The 25,961-nt window shown below is 43.4% G+C and overlaps 1 protein-coding gene across 8 annotated transcripts in view; it reads right to left on the bottom strand.

The window, feature by feature from the left end:
* LOC141129101 (uncharacterized) overlaps positions 1-25,961 on the bottom strand; it is a 170,907-nt gene that overhangs the window by 37,447 nt on the left and 107,499 nt on the right. For all 8 annotated transcript variants that reach the window (XM_073616893.1, XM_073616891.1, XM_073616894.1 and 5 more), the window contains 7 exons: positions 24,488-24,563; positions 24,133-24,222; positions 7,167-7,257; positions 3,836-3,928; positions 2,097-2,125; positions 698-786; positions 500-592 (listed from right to left, as the gene is read on the bottom strand). In XM_073616893.1, the coding sequence (XP_073472994.1) occupies positions 500-592; positions 698-786; positions 2,097-2,125; positions 3,836-3,928; positions 7,167-7,257; positions 24,133-24,222; positions 24,488-24,563 (561 nt within the window). The remainder of the gene's footprint in view (positions 1-499; positions 593-697; positions 787-2,096; positions 2,126-3,835; positions 3,929-7,166; positions 7,258-24,132; positions 24,223-24,487; positions 24,564-25,961) is intronic.

A 25,961-nucleotide genomic window follows, 5' to 3' on the forward strand; every position in this document is an offset into this window, starting at 1 on the left:
ATAAGAAAATCATTACTTTTTCAAAAAATTTACAACATGCCCGATTACTCAAATTCGATGGCCACACGAAAATCAGCTGTTGCTGCAGCCCACTAATGGTGCGAAATTCGAACGAAAATTCTTAGATAAGATTTTCAAAAAAGAAAATTCTTTCCAAATTCCACCCATGTATGGCCTGCCTACGTCTGATTTAATGCTACTGGACATAGGGTCATATGCTGCATGCTACATAGAATACTGAACACCATGATGAATGCTGCTATACATTTACAGTTTACTGTAGAGTAAACTGTTCTTCAATTAGTTGTAGCTCAAGCCAGGCCAGGATCAGAAATGCACCTTACAGCTAGAACAAATGCAACAAACATAATGGCCACTAGGTGTTACTGTTGCTACACAAAGTCAGTTTTTCCTTCTAAACTAGATGCTTATTGCTGGATGGTAACAAGCTGCTTGTATTCTTAATGCTCCTGTAAAATGTGATAAAATTCAGTCTTACACATGTCTGCAGAATCCATCATGTGCTTTACCAGATCAAGCACTACAGTGTTGGCTGTTTTTCCATTGACTTCTTTAATAGTGGGAAGTGTCCCTGGAAAAAAAAAGCAAAGTATGTGGACATCATAGATCACATAAGAAAGATCTCTATAGAAAATAGTCTCTATAGGGACAAATGTAATTAACATTATCAACAAACCAGTGTCCTGTCCAGGAGACAATGGAGTGGCAGTTGGCCTTCTCTCTGAAGGGGTCTGTGAACTCACTGAAGGTGGCGGAGCCATGACACTGGAACAGAACACATTACAAAGGCTTAGGGTCTATTAAATCTATGAGTATTGGAACAGTTAGCACTCCAAATCCATACACACACTGCAAGTTCAGTTCTTCATACTTACCTTTTATCTTTTATAAGCATTCTTTGTACTCTGTCTACTCATGTATGCAGTGTGTATGTATGTATCTGTATCTGTATGCAGTGTGTATGTATGTATGTATCTGTATATGTATGCAGTGTGTATGTATGTGTATGCAGTGTGTATGTATGTGCATGGATGGTACAGCTGTGCTGTTTATAAGAGGGTGGCAGTGAAAAGGATCAAAAGAATGCCGTGCACTAGGCTGTATGTACTTATAAATCCTAAACTATGTACCATACTCCTGACCTTTGCGGTCTGTGCATTACCTACTCCTGACCCCCTCAATTTGTACATTTGACACCTGAAACCTGTAAGTTACCCACTCCAGCCCCTGCACTATATACATTATCCAAGTTGGACCCCTGCACTATGTATGTTACATACTCCTGCCACCTACACTCTGTACAGTACATACTTTTTTTTTCAGAATCAGAAAACAGTTTTATTGAGAAATCGTAAATGGTACAGACACCCAGTATGAAGAAAGTATACCACAAATGGTGGTGGAAAAGACATAACATGATACCAAAATTTGAAGTCATAAAGCATTAGATTTCATCGATCATGACTTCATCGATCAAGACTTCATCGATCATGACTTCATCGATCAAGACTTCATCGATCATGGCTCATACAAGAACATGGAAATTAGGCCTGTTAGCAGGCTAGAGAGGAAAAGTGGGTACAATTTGATTGTTAATCCACTACTATGTATGTGGCATATACAATAAATCAATAGTACACGTCCCAGCATGGGATAGCTATTTGTCCCATATCTTAGTATATTTATGTGGGCATCCCCTGTGTTCAAATATTAGCTTCTTATAATTATTATTCTTAGCCTCTCAAAATATTAAGTGTGGTATTGACATCTCTTTTCCAGTCTTGAATCAAAGACATTACATACTTTTAACCCCTGCATTCTTTATGTAGGCGTAAGATTTAAGCCCCATCCATTGTTACCAAAATTGTGCCACACCTACTGCTCCACCCCCATTCTCAGGAATTATAATTTTCAAAAGTTCAAGGTATGCTCATGGCAAAGACAGAGATTTTCTAGGCTTCTTTTAACCGCAAGCTTGCTTTTGAAGACAAAGATCTCTGTTGTGATTATAGCTAAGCAACAGACTTACAGTACGCACTTTTCACTGATCATCGCTATCCATTATATGCCATTACCTTTCTATGGAGTGTCCACCAAAAGATCTCTACAACAGAAAGAGAAATATGTGAACTACTGTTTGGATAACCTAGGCCTATGCTGCACAGATACAATGATTAAAGACGCATTAAAGTTCAAAGTTTAAACTTCCATTATGCAAATCCAGTAAATGTATGACATTTAAAAATACGCAGCACAGCTACAGTATATCATTAGTCTGTTTTCAGATTTTCCTATCGTCTGTACACAAGTCCGTCACACAAAAGTCCAAAGTACAAACACGCATGCTCAGAATCAATGCTCACCAAACACGACATTAGCAGAAGGTGCCCAAAGGGCGGCGCTCAAGAGCTGAAATTCCACGTAGTACGTCACTACGTTCGTGCCAACGATTGTGTACCATTTGTATGCAAGACAAGTTCACGGCACACACCCTTCGGAGAAAAGTCTGATCCTTTTTCTGTGGAAAATCCGATTGTGTGTACAAGGCTTAACTCCATGTTTCACACTTTAAAGAAGTTTTTGGAAGGGGAGGAGACACAAACTTTAAATAAAAATTGTATGTACTATATAGAGCTAGCTCTGATAAACTAGAACTTGTCTTTACATTGCCTTTAGTCAAATTTAGTGATGATCATAGAATTTGGAATAGTTTCACTTGTGCTTCAAAGCACTGAGCTTAGATGGATGGATGAAGCAATCCAAATGTTCTCTACTCCAACAGTTAATGCTATAAAATCATAGAATTGGATTCTAGATGCCTGAAATGTGCTGTAATATAATACTTTGTACAGTCCAGGAAACCTATTCCACCTTGGTGCATGAAAGCCAAAATTACTGCTTCAGGAAATCCATACTATTTATAAATCTGCACTAAATCAAAACAGCTGCTTGGAGTCTTATAAGGTCTTTAAAAGAAGTCTTATCTGGAAGGGTTTAGAATACATATATTTGGTCAGGTGGTCTCCATATTACCTTGCTTCAATGCCAGTCAAGACAGGCATACCAGGTCCAGGTGAGTGACTCATTAAAGTGTTACTAAACCCACAACAGTAAAATCAGTCTGTATATGCAGTAAAGCATGCTTGATATATTCACTGTGGAACCTAATCTCTCCAATATATCTCAATATATCTCATGATATATACAGAGCCAGGGGACAGGCTGCACATGCTCAGTTTGATGTGTATTGCTAGAGAGTTTTTTCCTCTTGGGGGGGGTGCATGTGAACAGCCCAGGGCTAATCATCACTGTCCAGACAGAAGGTCAGGGGTCCTGCATTTTCATAGGACAATCGTGGGGGAATGAAAACTCCACCTACGAGCTTTAACCAGACACTCATAGAAGTCACAAGATTGCTCTAGCTGCTGATAAAAAAAGTATTTAGTAGTTTATATTTACCAAAATAATTGCATTTCTGTGTACTGTGGGAGACCGGATATAGTGAATGCAGACTCCTGGGTTTAGTGACACTTTAAGCAGTGAAGCAAGAATAGTGTGCACCTGTAACAACAGCTGAACAATGGCAGCTCCCATATCTGTACATTAATAGGCTCCTTTTGATTCAGTCAAATAAAGAATTCTTTGAAATAAACTAAATCTACTGTAACTTCAAAATAGGAACAGGAATGGGTTAATATTCTCTGAAAAAAAATATATGAAACTTTTTTCCCTTTTCTTTTTTTCTACAGTTGAACTTATTTCCTGCCATTATTTCAGTGTAGAGTGTTTGATTTAATAACGATTGATTTTTTACCCTTCTTTGCTGTAACAGCCTTCTGACTTCACTTTGCAAGTCATTTATCTGCTTAGTTGCCCTCTTCTCTAATTCATAGTTCTGCTGCTGCTCCTGGTAAAAAAGAACAAAATGAACACAAAATGACATACTGTGTACAAAAAAAGAAAATGAGCATGTTCGGTTTTCATTAGGCACATCTAATGTCATATTCACAACAGGGGTAGATGTAAATGGGCCCCTATCATTTCCCTTTAAAAACACATTAAATTCCAGTACATAGATGTGAACAAACCACATAGGATAGAGTTTCCACTAAATTTTAACTTATCTGCAGTAAAAAATATATATTTATTACAGGAAAATGAACAAGAGGATGTAGACCCTAAATGTAGGCCCGCAAAAGTTATAGTGTCTACAAAATAGGGGATCGCTTTATGGCATTTTTACTATTTTTTTTTTACTAGTAATGGCAGCGATCTGCGATTTTTATTGGGACTGCGACATTATGGCGGACACATCAGACAATTTTGACACATTTTTGGGCCAATTGGCATTTATACAGTGATCAGTGCTATAAAAATGCATTGATTACTGTAAAAATGTCACTGGCAGGGAAGGGGTTAACATTAGGGGGCGATCAAGGGGTTAATTGTGTTCCCTGGGAGGTGATTCTAACTGAAGGGGGATGGGACTGTGTAGGGGAGATGACAGATAACTGTTCATACTCTGTATGAATAGACGATCCCGGTTCTCTGTGTGTCAGCCGCGATCGCGGGAGCCCAGCGGTGATCGTGCTCTGGGGGGTGAGCAGTGGGCGCACGCCCCTAGTGGCCACAGGGAGAAGCGACATAACATAACGTTGTTTCGCCCAGCCGTGCCATTCTGCCGCAGTACAACTGCGGTGGCTGGTCGGCAAGTGGTTAAGGTGAAAAAACACGGGGGTTTACAACCCATTTAAGCTTTAATTTCCCTATCCTCTTCTTTATTCATATTTTGGTATTCTCTACTCCTGCACAATGCTAGATTACATTGAGCCTCATACTAGCGTGATGCTGACAGTGTCTGGTGAATGGACAGGCTGTCTTCACTGCATTCATCATAAAAACTCATTGCGCTCAACCCAAAACATCCCATTTAGACCAGGTATATATTGAAGCCCACACTAGACCACAAGTACTTGTGATAAAATAAAAGTTTATTAGCATATAGGGTAAAGATCCATGAATTTAGCACTGCTGGCGCGTTTTAAGCCTGGAGTGGTCTTAATCACATGATTAATGCCACTCTAGACTGAAACGCGTTAGAGGTGCTACATTCATGGATTTTTACCTGTATGCTAATAAACTTTTATTTTACCACAGGTACTTGGTTGAGTGCTGGCTTTAATATACAGTATCTCACAAAAGTGAGTACACCCCTCACATTTTTGTAAATATTTAATTATATCTTTTCATGTGACAACACTGAAGAAATGACATTTTGCTACAATGTAAAGTAGTGAGTGTACAGCTTGTATAACAGTGTAAATTTGCTGTCCCCTCAAAATAACTCAACACACAGCCATTAATGTCTAAACCGCTGGCAACAAAAGTGAGTATACCCCTAAGTGAAAATGTCCAAATTGGGCCCAATTAGCCATTTTCCCTCTTCGGTGTCATGTGACTCGTTAGTGTTACAAGGTCTCAGGTGTGAATGGGCAGCAGGTGTGTTCAATTTTGGTGTTAAGGCTTTAATTCTCTCATACTGGTTACTGGAAGTTCAACATGACACCTCATGGCAAAGAACTCTCTGAGGATCTGAAAAAAAAGAATTGTTGCTCTACATAAAGATGGCCTAGGCTATAATAAGATTGCCAAGACCCTGAAACTGAGCTGCAGCACAGTGGCCAAGACCATACAGTGGTTGAACAGGACAGGTTCCACTCAGAACAGGCCTCACCATGGTCGCCCAAAGAAGTTGAGTGAACATGCTCAGCGTTATATCCAGAGGTTGTCTTTGGGAAATAGACGTATGAGTGCTGCCAGCATTGCAGCAGAGGTTGAAGGGGTGGGGGGTCAGCCTGTCAGTGCTCAGACCATACGCCGCACACTGCATCAAATTGGTCTGCATGGATGTCATCCCAGAAGGAAGCCTCTTCTAAAGATGATGCCCTAGAAAGCCTGCAAACAGTTTGCTGAAGACAAGCAGACTAAGGACATGGATTGCTGGAACCATGTCCTGTGGTCTGATGAGACCAAGATAAACTTATTTGGTTCAGATGGTGTCAAGCATGTGTGGCAGCAACCAGGTGAAGAGTACAAAGACAAGTGTGTCTTGCCTACAGTCAATCATGGTCTCGGGCTGCATGAGTGCTGCCGGCATTGGGGAGCTACAGTTCATTGCGGGAACCATGAATGCCAACATGTACTGTGACATACTGAAGCAGAGCATGATCCCCTCCCTTCGGAGACTGGGCCGCAGGGCAGTATTCCAACATGATAACGACCCCAAACACCTCCAAGACGATCACTGCCTTGCTAAAGAAGCTGAGGGGTAAATGTGATGGACTGGCCAAGCATGTCACCAGACCTAAACCCTATTGAGCATCTGTGGGGCATCCTCAAACGGAAGGTGGAGGAGCACAAGGTCTCTAATATCCACCAGCTCCGTGATGTCGTCATGGAGGAGTGGAAGAGGACTCCAGTGGCAACCTGTGTAGCTCTGGTGAACTCCGTGCCCAGGAGGATTAAGGCAGTGCTGGAAAATAATGGTGGCCACATAAAATATTGACACTTTGGGCCCTATTTGGACATTTTCACTTAGGGGTGTACTCACTTTTGTTGCCAGTGGTTTAGACATTAATGGCTGTGTGTTGAGTTATTTTGAGGGAAAAGCAAATTTGCATTGTTATACAAGCTGTACACTCACTACTTTACATTGTAGCAAAGTGTTATTTCTTCAGTGTTGTCACATGAAAAGATAGAATAACATATTTACAAAAATGTGAGGGGTGTACTCACTTTTGTGAGATACTGTATATATCTGTCTTTACAGCATTGTGACAGAACGGCAGCAATATGTTATTCATTACTTTTTATATACCATTCTTTAATGCCATTCATAATACCTGAGGAAGATCCAAAAAACAAATCTGTTTTTATGTAGGACTGACAAGTAGGTGATTTGCTATTTTTTTTTCATTCATCTTTGTAAGCTGTATAAGCTCCAGCTAACCAATCAAGTGCCAAAAATTGCATTTTTTTTAAAACTCCCAGTACATACCGTAACTGAAATAAACACAGATATCACACATCTAAACAAAAATATTTAGCAAATCAGCCTTTACAGTAAAACAGGGTATTACTCAAACCTGTCTGAGTTGATTTTCAAGATCAGATTTCTCCTTTTCATATTCCCTCCTGGCACCCTCCAGCAGTCTGTTCAATCTTTCTTCCTCTTGCCTATATTACAAAAAAATATATACAGTAATATGTTAATGACTCCAAAAATGCATCTTAGTTGACCAAATAATTATTTTATGTTCTTCCAAAGATAACCTCTTTAGACCATTCACTGTCATGTATTTAGCTAAGCAGATTGCATATCAACCAGAGTCCTAGTACTTGGTAGAGGACTGGGCTGCGGGTAGCATGGCGTTCCCCTGCAACATTCTGTCTTCTCTCTCACTTCTGTTAGCCAATTACTTAGTTTTTCCATGTTTTTTAAAATTGGCATATATAACACTTTGAATCCCTATCAATAAAAATGTCACAATACTTTGTCTATAAAGCTGACATTGTCATAGAGCAGTAGTCTCCAAACCTTCTAAACAAAAGACTAGTTTACTGTCCTTCAAACTTTAGGGGGGCTAGATTGTGGCAAGTGGGAGAAGAAAATGTCCTAGTGTCAGTGGAAGTAAACAATGCCCTGTCATTGGAATTAATGTGCCCCATCATTGGTGCCAGTGGAATAGTGCCCCATCATATTCCATCATTGGTGTCAGTGGGAGGAATAGTGCCCCATCATTGGTGTCATAGGAAATAATAGTGCTCCATTATTGGTTTCATTGGGAGAAATAGTGCTGCATCATTGGTATTTGTGGCAGGAATAGTGCCCCATCATTGGTATTAATGGGAAGAATAGTGCTCCATTGTTGGTGTCAATGAGGGAGAACTAGTACCCCATTTTCGGTGTCAGTGGCAAGAACTATGCCCCACTGTTGCTGACAGTGGGGAGAATAATGCCCCAAGGGCTGGATAAAGCAAGAAAAGGGCTGCATCTGGTCCAATGGCGGTGGGTCCATAAGGGCGCAGGGGCGCCGCCCCCTCTTTCCAGCCATCCCCTCTATGACCAATGGATAGATTCATGCATAGCATGAATCTATCCATGGCCACCGCTGCCACTCCCTATTCAGGCGCCCAAAAAGGGCGCCTTAATTACCGCGGCGGGGGTGTTTTTGAAGCACCTGATTAGAGCCATAGGTTCTATTAGGCTTCAAAATAGGTGAACTGTGAGCGGCATGCTTGGCGCTCGCAGTCCACCCAGGTGTGTTAGAAAAGTGAATGAATATTCACTTTCCTAACACTGAACCGCCTCTCCACCAATCAGGTGCTCGGGTCTGGCTGAAACGACAGGCGCTATGATTGGACACCTATCAGGAGGAGAAGACGGGAGGAGAGGACAAGAGGAGACGCATGGAGGACACTGCTCGCCGCTGTCACCTGCTGCCCCACCGAGACAGTGTAAGTGCTGGGCAGACGGTGAGCAGGGGGGGTCACAGTGGCGGCATTCGATGGCATAGTGGCAGCATTTGATGGCACAGTGGCGGCATTTGATGGACACAGTGGCAGCATTTTATAGCATAGTTGCAGCATTTGATGGGCACAGTGACAGTATTTGATGGGCACTGTGGCTGCGTTTTATGGGCACAGTGGCTGCGTTTTATGGGCACAGTGGCTGCGTTTGATGGGCACAGTGTTGGTGTTTGATGGGCACAGTGGCTGCAATTCATGGGCACAGTGGCACTGTGGCATTCGATGGCATAGTGGCAGCATTTGATGGCACAGTGGTGGTATTTGATGACACAGTTGCAGCATTTGATGGGCACAGTGGCAGCATTTGATGGGCACAGTGGCAGCATTTGATGGGCACAGTGGCCGCATTTTATGGCACAGTGGCAGCATTTGATGGGCACAGTGCAGCATTTGATGGGCACAGTGGCGGCATTTGATGGGCACAGTGGCTCAATTCATGAGCACAGTGGCAGCATTTGATGACACAGTTGCAGTATTTGATGGGCACAGTGGCGGCATTTGATGGCACAGTGGCGGCATTTGATGGGCACAGTGGCGGCATGTGATGGGCACAGTGGCGGCATTTGATGGGCACAGTGGCTGCAATTGATGGGCACAGTGGCTGCGTTTGATGGACACAGTGAGGCTGCAATTGATGTTTTATATTTTCAGAATTTTTCAGTTTGTTTGCGCCCCCCAAAAATTTTTTTAGCACCAGCCGCCACTGGTCTGGTCCCCGGACGGCATTTTGGAGGCCACTGTCATAGAGCATTAAAAGGCCTGAACACAAAAAGATTTGGACAAAGTAAAAGCAGCAGCTGGCATTGAGGGTTGTTGAGTAAAGAAATTCTTAAATCCTCCCCTCACCTAAAATAGTTATTTACAACGTAATAAACAAGGTTAAAATAAAGGCTCTCAGTAAGTGAATCAAATTCCACTTCTCACAACTTCTTTCGTTTTGGTTCTGAGAAATGGAAAACAAAGCCTTGAAGGGTAATTGCTGCAAGTGTTTCCATATAGGAGAACACTGACCCTTCAAGGGCAGTCAGATACATTTTCATATTATTCTTTAGTAGTTATATACGTGGACACTTAGCTGTAGGAAATTATTAAGCCGCTTTATAAAATACCAGTGTTTGGTCTGCCATTTTTACCTTATGTGGTAATGAATTTCACAGCTTAACCACACTTAGGGCAATGGGCAAATGCAGCTTGCTTTCAGGTGCATTTGGCTTACATTTGGGATCAGTTTAAGACCCCTCTAAGATCATTCAGAGTTCACTGACAGGTGCATTTGACCTGGAATTGACCTCAATATAACCTATTGCTGACTGCGTAACACATATGCCCACATACCATACCTATGCATCCCTGGCAGCTGAGGAGTTTCACTATCAACTCCCGGTGTCTAGTTATGATCGGGAGGCAGTGGGACAGGCTTCAAATCATACGCTCACTATGTCCCTTGTTCCCAATCACAGTGGCCACTTACTTGGGAAGTCCATCTTGCCCACCTACCTTTATGCCCTGTACACACGGTCGGACTATCCAACGGAATATGTGCGATCGGACCTTGTTGTCGGAAATTCGACCTTGTGTAGGCTCCATCAAACTTTTTCCATCGGAATTTCCGACACACAAAGTTTGAGAGCAGGCTATAAAATTTTCCGACAACAAAATCCGTTCGCGTAAATTCCAACCGTGTGTGGACAATTCTGATGCACAAAGTGCCACGCATGCTCAGAATAAATAAAGAGATGAAAGCTATTGGCTACTGCCCCATTTATAGTCCCGACGTACATGTTTTACGTCACCGCATTCAGAACGATCGGATTTTCCGACAACTTTGTGCGACCGTGTGTATGCAAGACAAGTTTGAGCCAACATCCGTCAGAAAAAATCCATGGATTTTGTTGTCAGAATGTCCGATCAATGTCCGATCATGTGTACAGGGCATTATGCTGCATTTACACCTGAGCGTAGCGTCTTTGAGTGCTTTTCCAGCGTGTTTTTGCATGTTTTTTTGCGCGTTTGTATGCAGCTTTTTTGGGCTTTGGTGTTTTTTTATTAGCCAATAGAGAAAACTATTATCTGTTGCATCATTTGTTGCTAGGTATTTCAGCCTTTTTTAGCTTTTTCATTAGCTTTTATTTCTTCTTTTATTATTATTAATTTATTATAATGTTTTTGGGTTAGGGCAAGGGGTTCAAGTTCAGTTTAGGTTAGGGTTAGGATTAGGAGTTGGGGTTACGGTTATTTATAATTATTATTTTATTTAATTTTTATTTTATTTATTATTATACGAAATGTAAAATAAATGCACAAATGAATAAAAATCATAAATAAATTCAATAAATTAATACTAAGTAAAAATAAATAAATAATTAACCCTTAACTTTAACCCTTACCCACTAAAAAATAAAATAACTAAACACCCTAACCCTAACACGAAAATAATAATAATTATTATTAGTAGTAGTATTATTACTAATGTATCTTTTTGTTCGAGTTTGGGTGTTTGTTGTTATTTTATTATTATTATTTTTTATTTTTTAAATGTAGTGGCAGAAATGTACCCCGTATTTAATATGTGGACATACAAGCAATTTATACAAACTGGTGTCCAGAATCTCATGGGAAGAAGGCTAAAGTAAAGCCAAGGGGGTACGTAGTGTGTGTGGGTGGGGGTGGTCTGTCTCGTTTAACTGCTTCCGGACTGCCCATCGCACTGTGCCCGGCTGCGCAAAATCACGTAGCTGTATGTGAATTTGTGCACGCAGTGTAGGGGGCGCGCGCTTTCCGCCAGACCACCGTTCCTGCTGTGATTGGAAGCGGCCCGCTGATCATTCTGTGGGGAGAAGGAGCAGTGGTGTGCTTGTATGTAAACAAGGCAGCTGATCTGTCAGGGAGCAAAAGAGAGATCTTGTGTATTAGATAAGCTGAAACACGATCTATTTTTAGTGTATCTGTCCCCCACACAGTTAGAAAGCACCTCCCAGGCATACACTTAACCCCTTGATCACCCCTGGTGTTAACCCCTTCCCTACCAGTGTCATTTATACTGTGAAAGTGCATTTTTTTTAGCACTGATCACTGTATTGGTGTCACTGGTCCCCAAAAAGTGTCACTTAGTGTCCAACTTGTCCGCTGCAATGTCGCAGTCCCACTAAAAAATGCTGATCGCTGCCATTACTAGTACAAATAAAAATAAGAATGTCATAAAAATATTCCATAAATTGTAGACGCAATAACTTTTGCACAAACCAATTAATATACGCTTATTGGGATTTTTGTTACCAAAAATATGTAGCAGAATATATATTGGCCTAAACTGATGAAGAAATTCGATTTTTAAATTTTTTTTTATTGGGAATGTTTTATAGCAGAAAGTAAACAATATTGTCTTTTATTCAAAATTGACGCTCTTTTTTGTTTATAGCGCAAGCAAAAAAAACCGCAGAGGTTATCAAATGCCACCAAAAGAAAGCTCTATTTGTGGGAAAAAAGGACATCAATTGTATTTAGGTACAGTGTCGCATGACCGCGCAATTGTCAGTTAAAGCAATGCAGTCATAGGCGTGCGCACAGGGTGTGCCAGGTGTGCCCAGGCACACCCTAATCACCCCGTGCACATCAGTGTTACCGCTCTGTGTAGCAGCAGAAACAGGGGAAAGATCTCCCTCTTACCGGCTCTGCCATAAGAGAAGTGTTTATGCTGTTCTCTCTCACTGTGCTGGCAGGGAGATCTATGTGCCGGGGTCATATATATGTAGACACCCGCACATGCATGTGTGTTTGACCTTAAGGGTGCACACCCTAATGCAACAGGCTGCGCACACCTATGAATGCAGTGACGTATCGCAAAAAATGGCCTGGTCAGGGAGTGGTTAAAACCTTCCAGAGCTGAAGTGGTTAAAAAGACTTATTAGGTCTAAAGCTCAGCCATTTAAATAGGGGACTATCCTTCCTGATGTTCCTTCATGTATGCAGTGCTAATAACATTTATATCTTTCTATGGCTTCATTGAGTCTCCTACTTTTCTACTGCGGTTATCGCTAAATGCTGTATCAGATAACAATAACAGAGTCAAGCACTTATTTGTTTAGACAGCCTCTTAGGGATATTAAACTGTCCTAAAGATTTTGTAACATATGATATTTAAACACAAGCTGACACCTGCTCAAAATTTTTATTAAACCACACTATGCATTATAATATTATTTGACTTGCCTTTATTTAAAGTAAAACCTTGGTTGGAGAGCGTTTTGCAAGACAAGCAACATTTTTTAATACATTTTGACTTGATATATAAGCGATGTCTTGATACACAAGTAGCGTCATGTCACTCACAACTGAGTATAAAAGAGAAGAGAGGCGCCTCTAAGTGTAGCAATATGGTTACATTTAATGAAGGTACAACATTTAGCAACATATTGCTACACTTAGAGGCACCTCTTCTCTTTTATACTTTGTAGCTCCTGCTGGATTTTGCTTCTAATCCCCTTGTGGAGGCTTCCATTTGTGGATGGACATTTTATGGTTACACAACCTGGTCACATTGCTATAATCTTTTTATATGGACTATAAACAGAAGGACCTATGAATAAATGGTCGTGGAACTAATCATTTGAGTTTCCATTATTTCTTATGGGGAAATTTGCTTTGATATACAAGTGCTTTGAATTACAAGCATGTCTCTGGAACGAATTATGCTCGCAATCCAAGGTTTTAATGTATAACTAAAGGCAAAACCTTTTTTAGTTTTGGATAGGGTGAAGAGTGATTATAACACTTGTCAGGTTTTTATGCCCTCCTGTTAGGAACACTCACCCTCTCTGTTTGTCTTGTTTACCATTATCACCGATAGTGAAAGTAAAAGAAATTCTCAAATTTTGGGTTGCCCCCAGAATAGTAATAGCGGAGAAGTCTACCAATTGGGACACTAGTTATGGCTTACCTCCCAACATTTTGAGATGGGAATGAGGGACACCTACTAACAAATGTATGTAGGCAAAGGACACACCTCATGCCACACCCCCTTAAAGGAGAATTAACCCAAAAAAAAGGTTAATTAAATCCACAAGGGACTTTTTTACCACTATTATTCCTTTATATTGGCTTTTAAAATGTACAAATGTAGCAATTTAGAAATTGGATGAAATGTTTAGCACTGGAAAACAATTTTTGAAAGATAAAAAGTGCATTTTATACACAACTATATAGATCAGACCAAAATGAGGGACAAATGAGGGGGAAAGAGGTACAGAGGGACATTGCTCCAAATCAGGGACAGTCCCTCTGTCAGGTCACCTGGGACCAGGTGACAGATGCACTCTGTAGGAGTCAGAAGTGCACCGCTAAGGTAGTGGACCCTAGGATTGACTGCTGCGGATTGAACCCTGGAAGGTTCAGGAAGCAGGTCTACAGGATAACTAACATGGATCCCAGTGGGAGCTAGAGCATAGATTCCCCAGGGCGTGGAGTCTAAGAGCCAGCGGGTGTTCACCAGAGCCTCTAGTGGTGAGGATGGACTGCGATGCAGTCTGGCTCCAGGTCGCGGCCCCCAGGGTCTCACAGCTCACACTCACCATAGACTACAGGAGAAGAAGAAGGAGGCAGCAGGCTGGAACGACAGGGAAGTAAGGGGTAAGCCAAAGGTCAGGGCGACTAGCAGACAAGGATAAACATAACACACCAAAGGTCAGGGTAACAAGCAGACAGGGAGAGTCGAGAACAGACCAAAGTCGGTAACAGGAATCAGACGTAGGAAACACAACAAGTACACACGGAGGCTAACACACAATGGTTGATCAGCACTGCTGGCTTGCAGTGCACAGGTTAATATAGGGTTCCCTGATAGGGCCTGGGGTGGGGCCATGCTTAGAGGAGAGGTTATAAAACCAGTCAGGTGAGAGGTCTTTAGAGATGAACACATGGAGATAGGTAAGCTGACAGAGAAAATTCTATTGCATAACCATGACAGTGCCCCCCCTCTTATGTGGCCTCCCCCTCCTCCGCCTGGGCCCTGGCTTAAAGGGAAACTCCAGATGAAACCTCCTCAATAGAGGAGGCGCAAAGATCTCAGATGCAGTGATCCAAGACCTCTCCTCAGGACCAAACCCTTCCCAATGTACGAGGTACTGAAGAATGCCTCTACGGCGCCGGGAATCGAGAACTTGACTAACCTCGTACTTAAGATTATCCTTGGAGACGGAAACCGAGGTAGGAAGAGGACAAGAGGACTACATATTTTTTTACCAAAAATATGTAGCAGAATATATATTGGCCTAAACTGATGAAGAAATTCGATTTTTAAATTTTTTTTTATTGGGAATGTTTTATAGCAGAAAGTAAACAATATTGTCTTTTATTCAAAATTGATGCTCTTCTTTGTTTATAGCGCAAGCAAAAAAAACCGCAGAGGTTATCAAATGCCACCAAAAGAAAGCTCTATTTGTGGGAAAAAAGGACATCAATTGTATTTAGGTACAGTGTCGCATGACCGCGCAATTGTCAGTTAAAGCAATGCAGTCATAGGCGTGCGCACAGGGTGTGCCAGGTGTGCCCAGGCACACCCTAATCACCCCGTGCACATCAGTGTTACCGCTCTGTGTAGCAGCAGAAACAGGGGAAAGATCTCCCTCTTACCGGCTCTGCCATAAGAGAAGTGTTTATGCTGTTCTCTCTCACTGTGCTGGCAGGGAGATCTATGTGCCGGGGTCATATATATGTAGACACCCGCACATGCATGTGTGTTTGACCTTAAGGGTGCACACCCTAATGCAATAGGCTGCGCACACCTATGAATGCAGTGACGTATCGCAAAAAATGGCCTGGTCAGGGAGTGGTTAAAACCTTCCAGAGCTGAAGTGGTTAAAAAGACTTATTAGGTCTAAAGCTCAGCCATTTAAATAGGGGACTATCCTTCCTGATGTTCCTTCATGTATGCAGTGCTAATAACATTTATATCTTTCTATGGCTTCATTGAGTCTCCTACTTTTCTACTGCGGTTATCGCTAAATGCTGTATCAGATAACAATAACAGAGTCAAGCACTTATTTGTTTAGACAGCCTCTTAGGGATATTAAACTGTCCTAAAGATTTTGTAACATATGATATTTAAACACAAGCTGACACCTGCTCAAAATTTTTATTAAACCACACTATGCATTATAATATTATTTGACTTGCCTTTATTTAAAGTAAAACCTTGGTTGGAGAGCGTTTTGCAAGACAAGCAACATTTTTTAATACATTTTGACTTGATATATAAGCGATGTCTTGATACACAAGTAGCGTCATGTCACTCACAACTGAGTATAAAAGAGAAGAGAGGCGCCTCTAAGTGTAGCAATATGGTTACATTTAATGAAGGTACAACATTTAGCAACATATTGCTACACTTAGAGGCACCTCTTCTCTTTTATACTTTGTAGCTCCTGCTGGATTTTGCTTCTAATCCCCTTGTGGAGGCTTCCATTTGTGGATGGACATTTTATGGTTACACAACCTGGTCACATTGCTATAATCTTTTTATATGGACTATAAACAGAAGGACCTATGAATAAATGGTCGTGGAACTAATCATTTGAGTTTCCATTATTTCTTATGGGGAAATTTGCTTTGATATACAAGTGCTTTGAATTACAAGCATGTCTCTGGAACGAATTATGCTCGCAATCCAAGGTTTTAATGTATAACTAAAGGCAAAACCTTTTTTAGTTTTGGATAGGGTGAAGAGTGATTATAACACTTGTCAGGTTTTTATGCCCTCCTGTTAGGAACACTCACCCTCTCTGTTTGTCTTGTTTACCATTATCACCGATAGTGAAAGTAAAAGAAATTCTCAAATTTTGGGTTGCCCCCAGAATAGTAATAGCGGAGAAGTCTACCAATTGGGACACTAGTTATGGCTTACCTCCCAACATTTTGAGATGGGAATGAGGGACACCTACTAACAAATGTATGTAGGCAAAGGACACACCTCATGCCACACCCCCTTAAAGGAGAATTAACCCAAAAAAAAGGTTAATTAAATCCACAAGGGACTTTTTTACCACTATTATTCCTTTATATTGGCTTTTAAAATGTACAAATGTAGCAATTTAGAAATTGGATGAAATGTTTAGCACTGGAAAACAATTTTTGAAAGATAAAAAGTGCATTTTATACACAACTATATAGATCAGACCAAAATGAGGGACAAATGAGGGGGAAAGAGGTACAGAGGGACATTGCTCCAAATCAGGGACAGTCCCTCTGTCAGGTCACCTGGGACCAGGTGACAGATGCACTCTGTAGGAGTCAGAAGTGCACCGCTAAGGTAGTGGACCCTAGGATTGACTGCTGCGGATTGAACCCTGGAAGGTTCAGGAAGCAGGTCTACAGGATAACTAACATGGATCCCAGTGGGAGCTAGAGCATAGATTCCCCAGGGCGTGGAGTCTAAGAGCCAGCGGGTGTTCACCAGAGCCTCTAGTGGTGAGGATGGACTGCGATGCAGTCTGGCTCCAGGTCGCGGCCCCCAGGGTCTCACAGCTCACACTCACCATAGACTACAGGAGAAGAAGAAGGAGGCAGCAGGCTGGAACGACAGGGAAGTAAGGGGTAAGCCAAAGGTCAGGGCGACTAGCAGACAAGGATAAACATAACACACCAAAGGTCAGGGTAACAAGCAGACAGGGAGAGTCGAGAACAGACCAAAGTCGGTAACAGGAATCAGACGTAGGAAACACAACAAGTACACACGGAGGCTAACACACAATGGTTGATCAGCACTGCTGGCTTGCAGTGCACAGGTTAATATAGGGTTCCCTGATAGGGCCTGGGGTGGGGCCATGCTTAGAGGAGAGGTTATAAAACCAGTCAGGTGAGAGGTCTTTAGAGATGAACACATGGAGATAGGTAAGATGACAGAGAAAATTCTATTGCATAACCATGACAGTGCCCCCCCTCTTATGTGGCCTCCCCCTCCTCCGCCTGGGCCCTGGCTTAAAGGGAAACTCCAGATGAAACCTCCTCAATAGAGGAGGCGCAAAGATCTCAGATGCAGTGATCCAAGACCTCTCCTCAGGACCAAACCCTTCCCAATGTACGAGGTACTGAAGAATGCCTCTACGGCGCCGGGAATCGAGAACTTGACTAACCTCGTACTTAAGATTATCCTTGGAGACGGAAACCGAGGTAGGAAGAGGACAAGAGGACTTATTGAGGGCTAAAGGCTTCTTAGGAATGGGTAAAGGCATAAGAACACCATCAGGAGTCTGAGCAGGGTCCCCCAGACCCTTAAAGATGAGCTGGACATCCAACACAGGATCATCAGACTGGGCAGAAGTCAGTGGATCCCTGAGACCAAGTTGGTTAGAAAGTGATGAGTCACAGAAGTCAAGCTGGATAGCTTCACTGGGCATAGGCTGAACTGGTGCAGAGGCCGACTGAACAGCATTGCCAGGTGCAGCGACCACCAGAATCGCATCACAGGGCGTAGCGACTGTGGAACTGGTAGACGAGTCAGCCTGGGTGTGCGTCCAAGGGGGTCCAGGAACAGGCAAAGGTAAATGACCGTGCAAACTGGAGTGAATGATTGGCTCAAGTTCACAGGTGGGCTCCTCATCCAGAGTTCCACATGACCCAGAGAGTGCCTCAGCCCAACTATTGCAGTAGACATTCCAGAAATCGCTTTATGCAGCGGGAAGAGCAGAAGATAATGGGATGGTGGCAACAGGAAGTTTCTCTTTTGGGGTAACCTTGAGTAGGCAGGAAGAGGAGCAGGAGGAACCCCAAGCCAGGATCCGTCCAGCAGGTCAGTCAATGTGTGGAGAATGGAGCCGTAACCAAGGAAGACCTAATATGATAGGAGATGAAGCTTTAGGCAAGACAAGGAAGGATATCCACTCCTGGTGGAGTGTCCCTACCAACCTCTTAACGGGAAGGGTCTGGAAGCGGATAGGACCCCCTGGGAGAACAGTGCCATCAATCGCCAAGACCACCAATGGCGTTGAAAGGGGCAAAAGGGTAAGTCTCATGGAAGATGCAGTTTCCCAATCCATGAAATTGCCAGCGGCTCCGGAATCCAGATATGCCGAGACCGAACGAGAGGAAGCGCCGACATGAAGGAACACAGAAAGAAGAAGACGAGAAGGTGAAGGTAATACTTCAGGGTCTAATACTCCACCTTCCAGATGTATTAGCCCTGATCGTTTTTCCGGACGAAGAGAACAAGTGTCACGAAAATGACCTTTGGCCCCACAATAGAGGCACAGGCCCAGATTTCTGCACCTAGTGCGTTCTTCAGGAGACAACTTGGTCCAGCCCAGCTGCATAGGTTCCTCAGCGGGCAAGGGTGCTCCTCGGATCAAAGAGAAGGGACTGGGAGCTCAAGCTGCCTAAGGAACGGGGAGTGCTGGAGTCTTTTTTCCAGGGCCCTCTCCTGAAAGTGAATATCGATCTGGTTACACAAGGTGATGACACCGTCCAGATCAGCAGGAAGGGATCTTCCTGCTAATTCATCCTTCACTCTATCAGAGAGGCCATGTAAAAAGGTTGCAACTAGGGCCTCATTATTCCAGCTCAATTCAGCTGTGAGGATGCGGAACTGAAGACCATACTGTCCCACAGAAGCGCACTCTTGACGGAGATGTAAAAGAGCGCTAGCCGCTGAGGTGACACGTTCCTCGAAGATATTCCGAAAAAGTTTCAAGAAATCAGACAGGCTAGAAACCACTGGATCATTCAGTTCCCACAGAGGGGCAGCCCAAGCTAGCGCCTCGCCGGACAGGAGGGATATAATATAGGCTACTTTCGCCCGATCGGACAGGAAGTTTTGGGGCTGAAGTTCAAAATGAATCGTGCACTGGCTAAGGAACCCCCTGCAAGCCTTAGAGTCCCCAGAGAAACTGGCCGGAGCTGGCAGTTGTAATGAATGTGTGGCTGCGACTGGCGCGATAGGTGCAGCAGCAGATAGCGGTTGAGGTTGTTGAACCGGGGGTCCTAATGAGGCCTGAACCTGTTCAAAACGGGGTGCCAAATCCTGAAGGAATCGCATCACTTGGGTCTGATGTGATTCCTGGGTCTCAAGTCTGCGAACTAAGCCCTGCAACGGATCATCTGCGGGTAGCAGCACATAAGCCGGGTCCATGGCTGATCAAACTGTCAGGTCACCTGGGACCAGGTGACAGATGCACTCTGTAAGAATCAGAAGTGCACCGCTAAGGTAGTGGACCCTAGGACTGACTGCTGCGGATTGAACCCTGGAAGGTTCAGGAATCAGGTCTACAGGATAACTAACATGGATCCCAGTGGGAGCTAGAGCATAGATTCCCCAGGGCGCGGAATCTAAGAGCCAGCAGGTGTTCACCAGAGCCTCTAGTGGTGAGGATGGACAGCGCTGCAGTCTGGCTCCAGGTTGCGGCCCCCAGGGTCTCACAGCTCACCGTAGACTACAGGAGAAGAGGAAGGAGGCAGCAGGCTGGAACGACAGGGAAGTAAGGGGTAAGCCAAAGGTCATGGCGACTAGCAGACAAGGATAAACATAACACGCCAAAGGTCATGGTAACAAGCAGACAGGGAGAGTCGAGAACCAGCCAAAGTCGGTAACAGGAATCAGATGTAGGAAACACAGTAAGTACACACGGAGGCTAACACACAATGGTTGATCAGCACTACTGGCTTGCAGAGCACAGGTTAATATAGGGTTCCCTGATAGGGCCTGGGGTGGGGCCATGCTTAGAGGAGAGGTTATAAAACCAGTCAGGTGAGAGGCAGCTGGTCTTTAGAGATGAACATATGGAGACAGGTAAGCTGACAGAGAAAACTCTATTGCATAACCATGACACCCTCGAAATCAGGGACAGTTGGGAGCTATGGTTATGGTGACCCTGGTGACAACCAGGGGTCCCCTTACTGTGGAGTTATTTACACTAACTTCCATCTTTAGCTATGGGACAGGAAATAAGAGGGAATATCGTCGGTGTTGATGTGGTCTCAATACACAACCTGTATGCCCTTAAAGCATATTTCATCATCCAGTGTGGAATCTTCACCCAATGGCTGTGTATCTCTGCTTTAAACTGCCAGAAGGCAAATCGCATAACAACAGAAATGACAAATTGCCCAATAAGGAAGTTATACAACCTTATAAATAACTGTGAAAAAAACCTGTATTCAGAATTCCAGTTTCTCTTTTTTTCTATTAGCTGTTATGTAATGATTGCCTCTGGCAAAACAATGATTTATAGAGAATCAGGTGTGCTGTACTAAGAGGTGTATTAAATAACACTCTCATTTCCCCTTAAAGGTAATCTGTCACATGAATTGATATCTGTCTTAATCGCATCTTTGATCCACCTGTAGCTTTGGGCATTCTCTGACTCACCATGAAATAGAATTTATACAGGAAGTAAAGGAATGGCTTTTGCTCAGATACATATTGGCTTAGATTTCCTGTTGTACACCTGTCACCATAAGCTAATTAAACTAACAGTAAGGCCCCTTTCACACTGGGGCGGTAGGGGGCGTCGGCGGTAAAACAGCGCTATTTTTAGCGCTGTTTTACCACGGTATTCGGCCGCTAGCGGTGCGGTTTTAACCCCCTGCTGGCGGCCGAGAAAGGGTTAAAACCCCTCGTATAGCGCAGCTATAGCCGCGGTATTACTGCGGTATAGCCGCGCTGTCCCATTGATTTCAATGGGCAGGAGCGGTGAAGGAGCGGTGAATACACCGCTCCTTCACCGCTCCAAAGATGCGGCTTGCAGGAGATTTTTTCTTCTCCTGCCAGCGCACCGCTTCAGTGTGAAAGCCCTCGGGCTTTCACACTGAACAAACAGCGGAGGCTATTTAGGGGCGGTTTGCAGGCGCTATTTTTTTTTTTTTATTTAAAATAGCGCAATAACGCCTGCAAACCGCCCCAGTGTGAAAGGGGCCTTAGATTGTATAGAAGCCCCCTACAGAGGCTTGCATGTACCATTAGATTTCTGCTTAAATGCCCAGAAGACCCTAAACATGGGCAGTTCTGTTCTTTCTATGTAGGGTGTTTGTCCTCTCACTCCTTGCTTTAGGTCTCTCTGTGTGAAGGATGACCTCACTGACCAATAGGGATGTAAGGAATACAGGAGATATGCACAGGAAACTGTAGGTGTCTGCGATGCATCCCAGTCTCTAGTTTTATTAGTTCATGGTGATGATTGGTTTACTTTTAAGTCAATCTGTGCTTTGCCTATGTTCTTTCCATGTAGGGCATAACTTGGCTCATCCATCCTTCCATTCCTCGCTAGAGGTCTCTATGAATGACGGATGGCCTGGCTGACCAATAGAGATCTGGAATGCAGGAGATATGTACAGGAACCTGTAGGTGCCCACTGTACATCCATGTTCTTAGTTTAATTAGGTTATTGTGATTGTAGCACACCCCATGTAGGAGCTGCTGGTGAATAGGGATCCCCCACCCTGCAAAGCCAGGCACACAGAATTTTCACAGCACTCTGGGAGTCAAGAAACAGTCCTTGCAACTTTGTTTTTTTGTTTTATTAGGGGTATTGAACTTGGATGGGGTTAAGGGGTTAAGGGTATTATGGGATGCCCACTTGCCTTTAGCAGAACTTTTCAGGGATGACTTCTTCTGTACAGTCTATTTACACACTCCTCAGCTTCTCCAGCACACCACTTGTTTGAAGCACAAAATTCCCAGGGCCAGCTGGCACACTGTTAGGTGATCTGACAATAGGGCTCAGTCAGAATTTAGCAAATAGCCTTTACAGGCAGGGACCGTGGGCCCCTTGGTTGTATAGCAAAGTTCTAGTGCCCAGCTGTCCTTCTGTAGCTATTGATCCTAGCACCACCTCTTCAGGCACTGCCAGCCCACCTGGCTGCAGCTGTCCCTTTCTCTAGCCCTCCTGGCTAGGTTTCCACAGTCCTCCCAGACTGATTCTGCATCCATCTTAGACTGCTCTCACCCAGTCCTCTCAGGCTGCCTCTCAGTCCTCCCCGACTGTATCACTCACTAGCCCACCTGGCTGTCTTCTCCTTGGAGATCTCCTGGACATGCTCACTGGCTCCTGCTGTCCTCAAACCTGCTCCTGTGCCACTGGACAGGATTCCTCCTTGGGATATCAGAGGATACCTCCTACACCCGGAGGTCAACCCTCCCCAGACTAGAGGGGTACTCTCAAGGACCCACTGACAGCCTTCTATCACTCCATCTCCAACTTCCACCTGAACTCAATTGCCCAACTGGACAACCCATCTGTTGGGGATTGGTCAAGGCCCTCATGAATACTCCAGGCAGCTCCTCTTAACGAGTGATGGATGGCTGTTCTGACCAATGAGGAGGTATGGAATGCAGGAAATATGTACAGGAACCTGTTAGTTTAATCAATTTATGGTGGTGATTGGTTTAATTTAAAGTCAATCTGTGCTTTGTAGGGCAAAGCCGCAGGTTCACTTAAAGGGTAACTCCACCTTTTTTAGGAACAAATCACAAATAAAAAAAATGAATATAGCATATACAATTGCTACACAAGTAATATTGTACAAAGCAGGTTATATTGTAATTGAATGTTATTAAAAATTACCTTTTTTTTTCAATCTGCAGCGCTCTAATTTTCTGAAAAATGCAATCCAATATGGCAACCTGGAGGTGTTCTGTACACAGATGGTGCACAGAATGCTCCCCAGATATGTAATTTCCTGCTTGTGTGATTGGCATACTTCCCAGAAGTCTGCACTAAGATGTATGTCAGATTTTTGGCATCTCCGTAACAAAAATGTAATTTTTTGGTGAGACACTCCCAAGGGGAAAGCACATCTAAAGGGATGCAGACTCTGCCACTTTCCTCATTAGAACCCTGCAAGTGCAGCAGCTGATTGATAAATATAAAGTTACTCCCATACAGATTCACTTTCCACATGGACACAAACAGCTATTTCTTCATAATAACCAAACATAGGAATCTGCAACAACCTTTGTTAAAATCCCTTCAGTGTACATATATTACCAAGGGGGGGGGGGATGTTCTTTTCACAGAAAAGTGGGGTCATTCTTTAAGTTCAGACCTCCATCGATGCATAAATTTACCCTTCTTTTGCTCCCCTGCCCCTCCATTCAGCCCTTGGGAGTGAAAAGAAAGTCCTGTGTAGGGTGAGAGTTGCTGGAGTCATAGCTTACACAGGCCCTGTGATAGTGCCGAATGGTGCACCATTGTCATGGAGAAAACACATTCTCCTACGTATGTGGAAGTAAGTACCTGGTATTTCCTTCAGCTCCTAGCACTGTTTGCAGCAACATGGGAGTGAAAGAATGGCGAGTATATGTTGCTAGAAAGGGGTAGGGATTAAAGCAAATGCTTTTTTTTTGTTTGCCTTGAAAGGGCAAAAGAAATGTTTACTTTAGGAGCAGTGAAGGCTTTGCGCATTAAACCAGAGGTTTGCTTGAAACAACTTTACCTTCCCTCATAATCATTCTGTTGATTTAATTCAAATGTATTAATTCTCAGAGTATCTTTCTGTCAGTAGCTCTTTGATTTACTTTTTATTATAAATGTTTTTCACCTTCTTTGCTCTTCTTCATGCTGACGTCTTATCCGTTCCTCTATCTGCTCCTTCTCTGCAGCTTGTCTTCTCAGTAATTCCCGTTCTTCTCTGCAATTTCACAAATAGTGATAGACACAAAGTCAACAGCAATGACATTTATATGACTAATAGGCTGACCTATTGTTCAACCTTCATGTCTTTTGCCTGGCTTCGTCTTATGTATACTGATAACAAGGCTTAGATTATTTTATTTTCAGAAAACTTTCTTTATAGCTTTTCCTGTTTTTATTCTGAACACTTTAATGGAGGCATTTCATTGTGTAGATAAAATTTCATTAGCTTCAGACACTTGGCTGCAGAAAATTTAATTTACCTCGCTTTTCGACGATCTTGTGGCCTTGTCCTTAAAGGTGCCGTCACTTTTGAAGTATAGTTCCACTGTGAAGCAGCTAAAAAAAAAAGAAAATACCTATTCATGCATAGATCCAGGATTACAAAGTGCGCACAATCTTAGCTGTAAACTGCATATAACTAGGGTGACCACATTTCCAAACTGCCATTCAGGGACACCCCCTCCTTCCCAAAAATCAGCTTGTACTGTAACGAATCACAGCACGCTGGGGCGGCGGGTGCGCGCTCTACCCAGAAGCACTGATCATGCGCCCAAAAAAGGCCGCCGCAATCGCCACTTTACTCACTGACAGTACTTGTCCTTGCCGGCCGAGACCCGTTCTACCTGGTTCCAACGCTGGCTCTACACTGCCCTGCATTGAATAGAGGCTGGATTTATATTTTCTTCAATCACAAGCAGGGGGTGGGGATTGTGCCTCATGACACGTACGGTCAGTGAGTAAAGTGGCAATGTGGCAGCCTTTTTTGGGGGCATCAGATCGGCCCGGGTGGGGGGGGTGGGTTGGCTGGGTGGCTGTGTTTCATTCTGGGACATTGTATTGTCCTGGAATTAAGGTGCCCGGGACAGTCCTGCATTTTGCATGTCTGTCCTGGGAAATCTGGGACACGTGGTCACCCTAAATATAACCCATATTTGCTGTTGGTGGGTATACTAGACGTATACAGTATATAGTCTGTATTTCCTGTTGGTGGTTATGCTACTTGTAGACCAGGGATCCTCAAAGTATGTCCCTCCAGCTGTTGCGGAACTACACATCCCATGAGGCATTGTAAAACTCTGACATTCACAGACATGACTAGGCATGATGGGAATTGTAGTTCTTGAACAACTGGAGGGCCATAGTCTGAAGCCCCCTGTTGTAGACAGTATATGATCTGCATTTCCTGGTTGTGGTTATGCTACTTATATACAGAATACAGTGCCTTGCAAAAGTATTCAACCCCCTTGGCATTTTTCGTGTTTTGTTGCCTCACAACCTGGACTTAACATGGATTGTTTGAGGATTTGCATCATTTAATTTACAGAACATGCCCACAACTTTGAAGATGTGTTTTTTTTTTAATTGTGAAGCAAACAACAAATAGGACAAAATAACAGAAAACGTCAATGTGCATAACTATTCACCCCCCTAAAGTCAATACTTTGTAGGGCCACCTTTTGCAGCTATCACGGCTCCAAGTCGCTTTGGATAAGTCTCTATGACCTTGCCACATCTTACCACTGGGATTTTTGCCCATTCCTCCTCGCAAAACTGCTCCAGCTCCTTCAAGTTGGACGGTTTGCGCTTGTGAACAGCAATCTTTAAGTCTGACCACAGATTTTCTATTGGACTGAGGTCTGTGCTTTGACTAGGCCATTCCAACACGTTTACATGATTCCCCTTAAACCACTCAAGCGTTGCTTTAGCAGTGTGTTTGGGGTCACTGTCCTGCTG

Source organism: Aquarana catesbeiana, linkage group LG02 (assembly GCF_042186555.1).
Source record: "Aquarana catesbeiana isolate 2022-GZ linkage group LG02, ASM4218655v1, whole genome shotgun sequence".
In the NCBI taxonomy this organism is placed as follows: domain Eukaryota; kingdom Metazoa; phylum Chordata; class Amphibia; order Anura; family Ranidae; genus Aquarana; species Aquarana catesbeiana.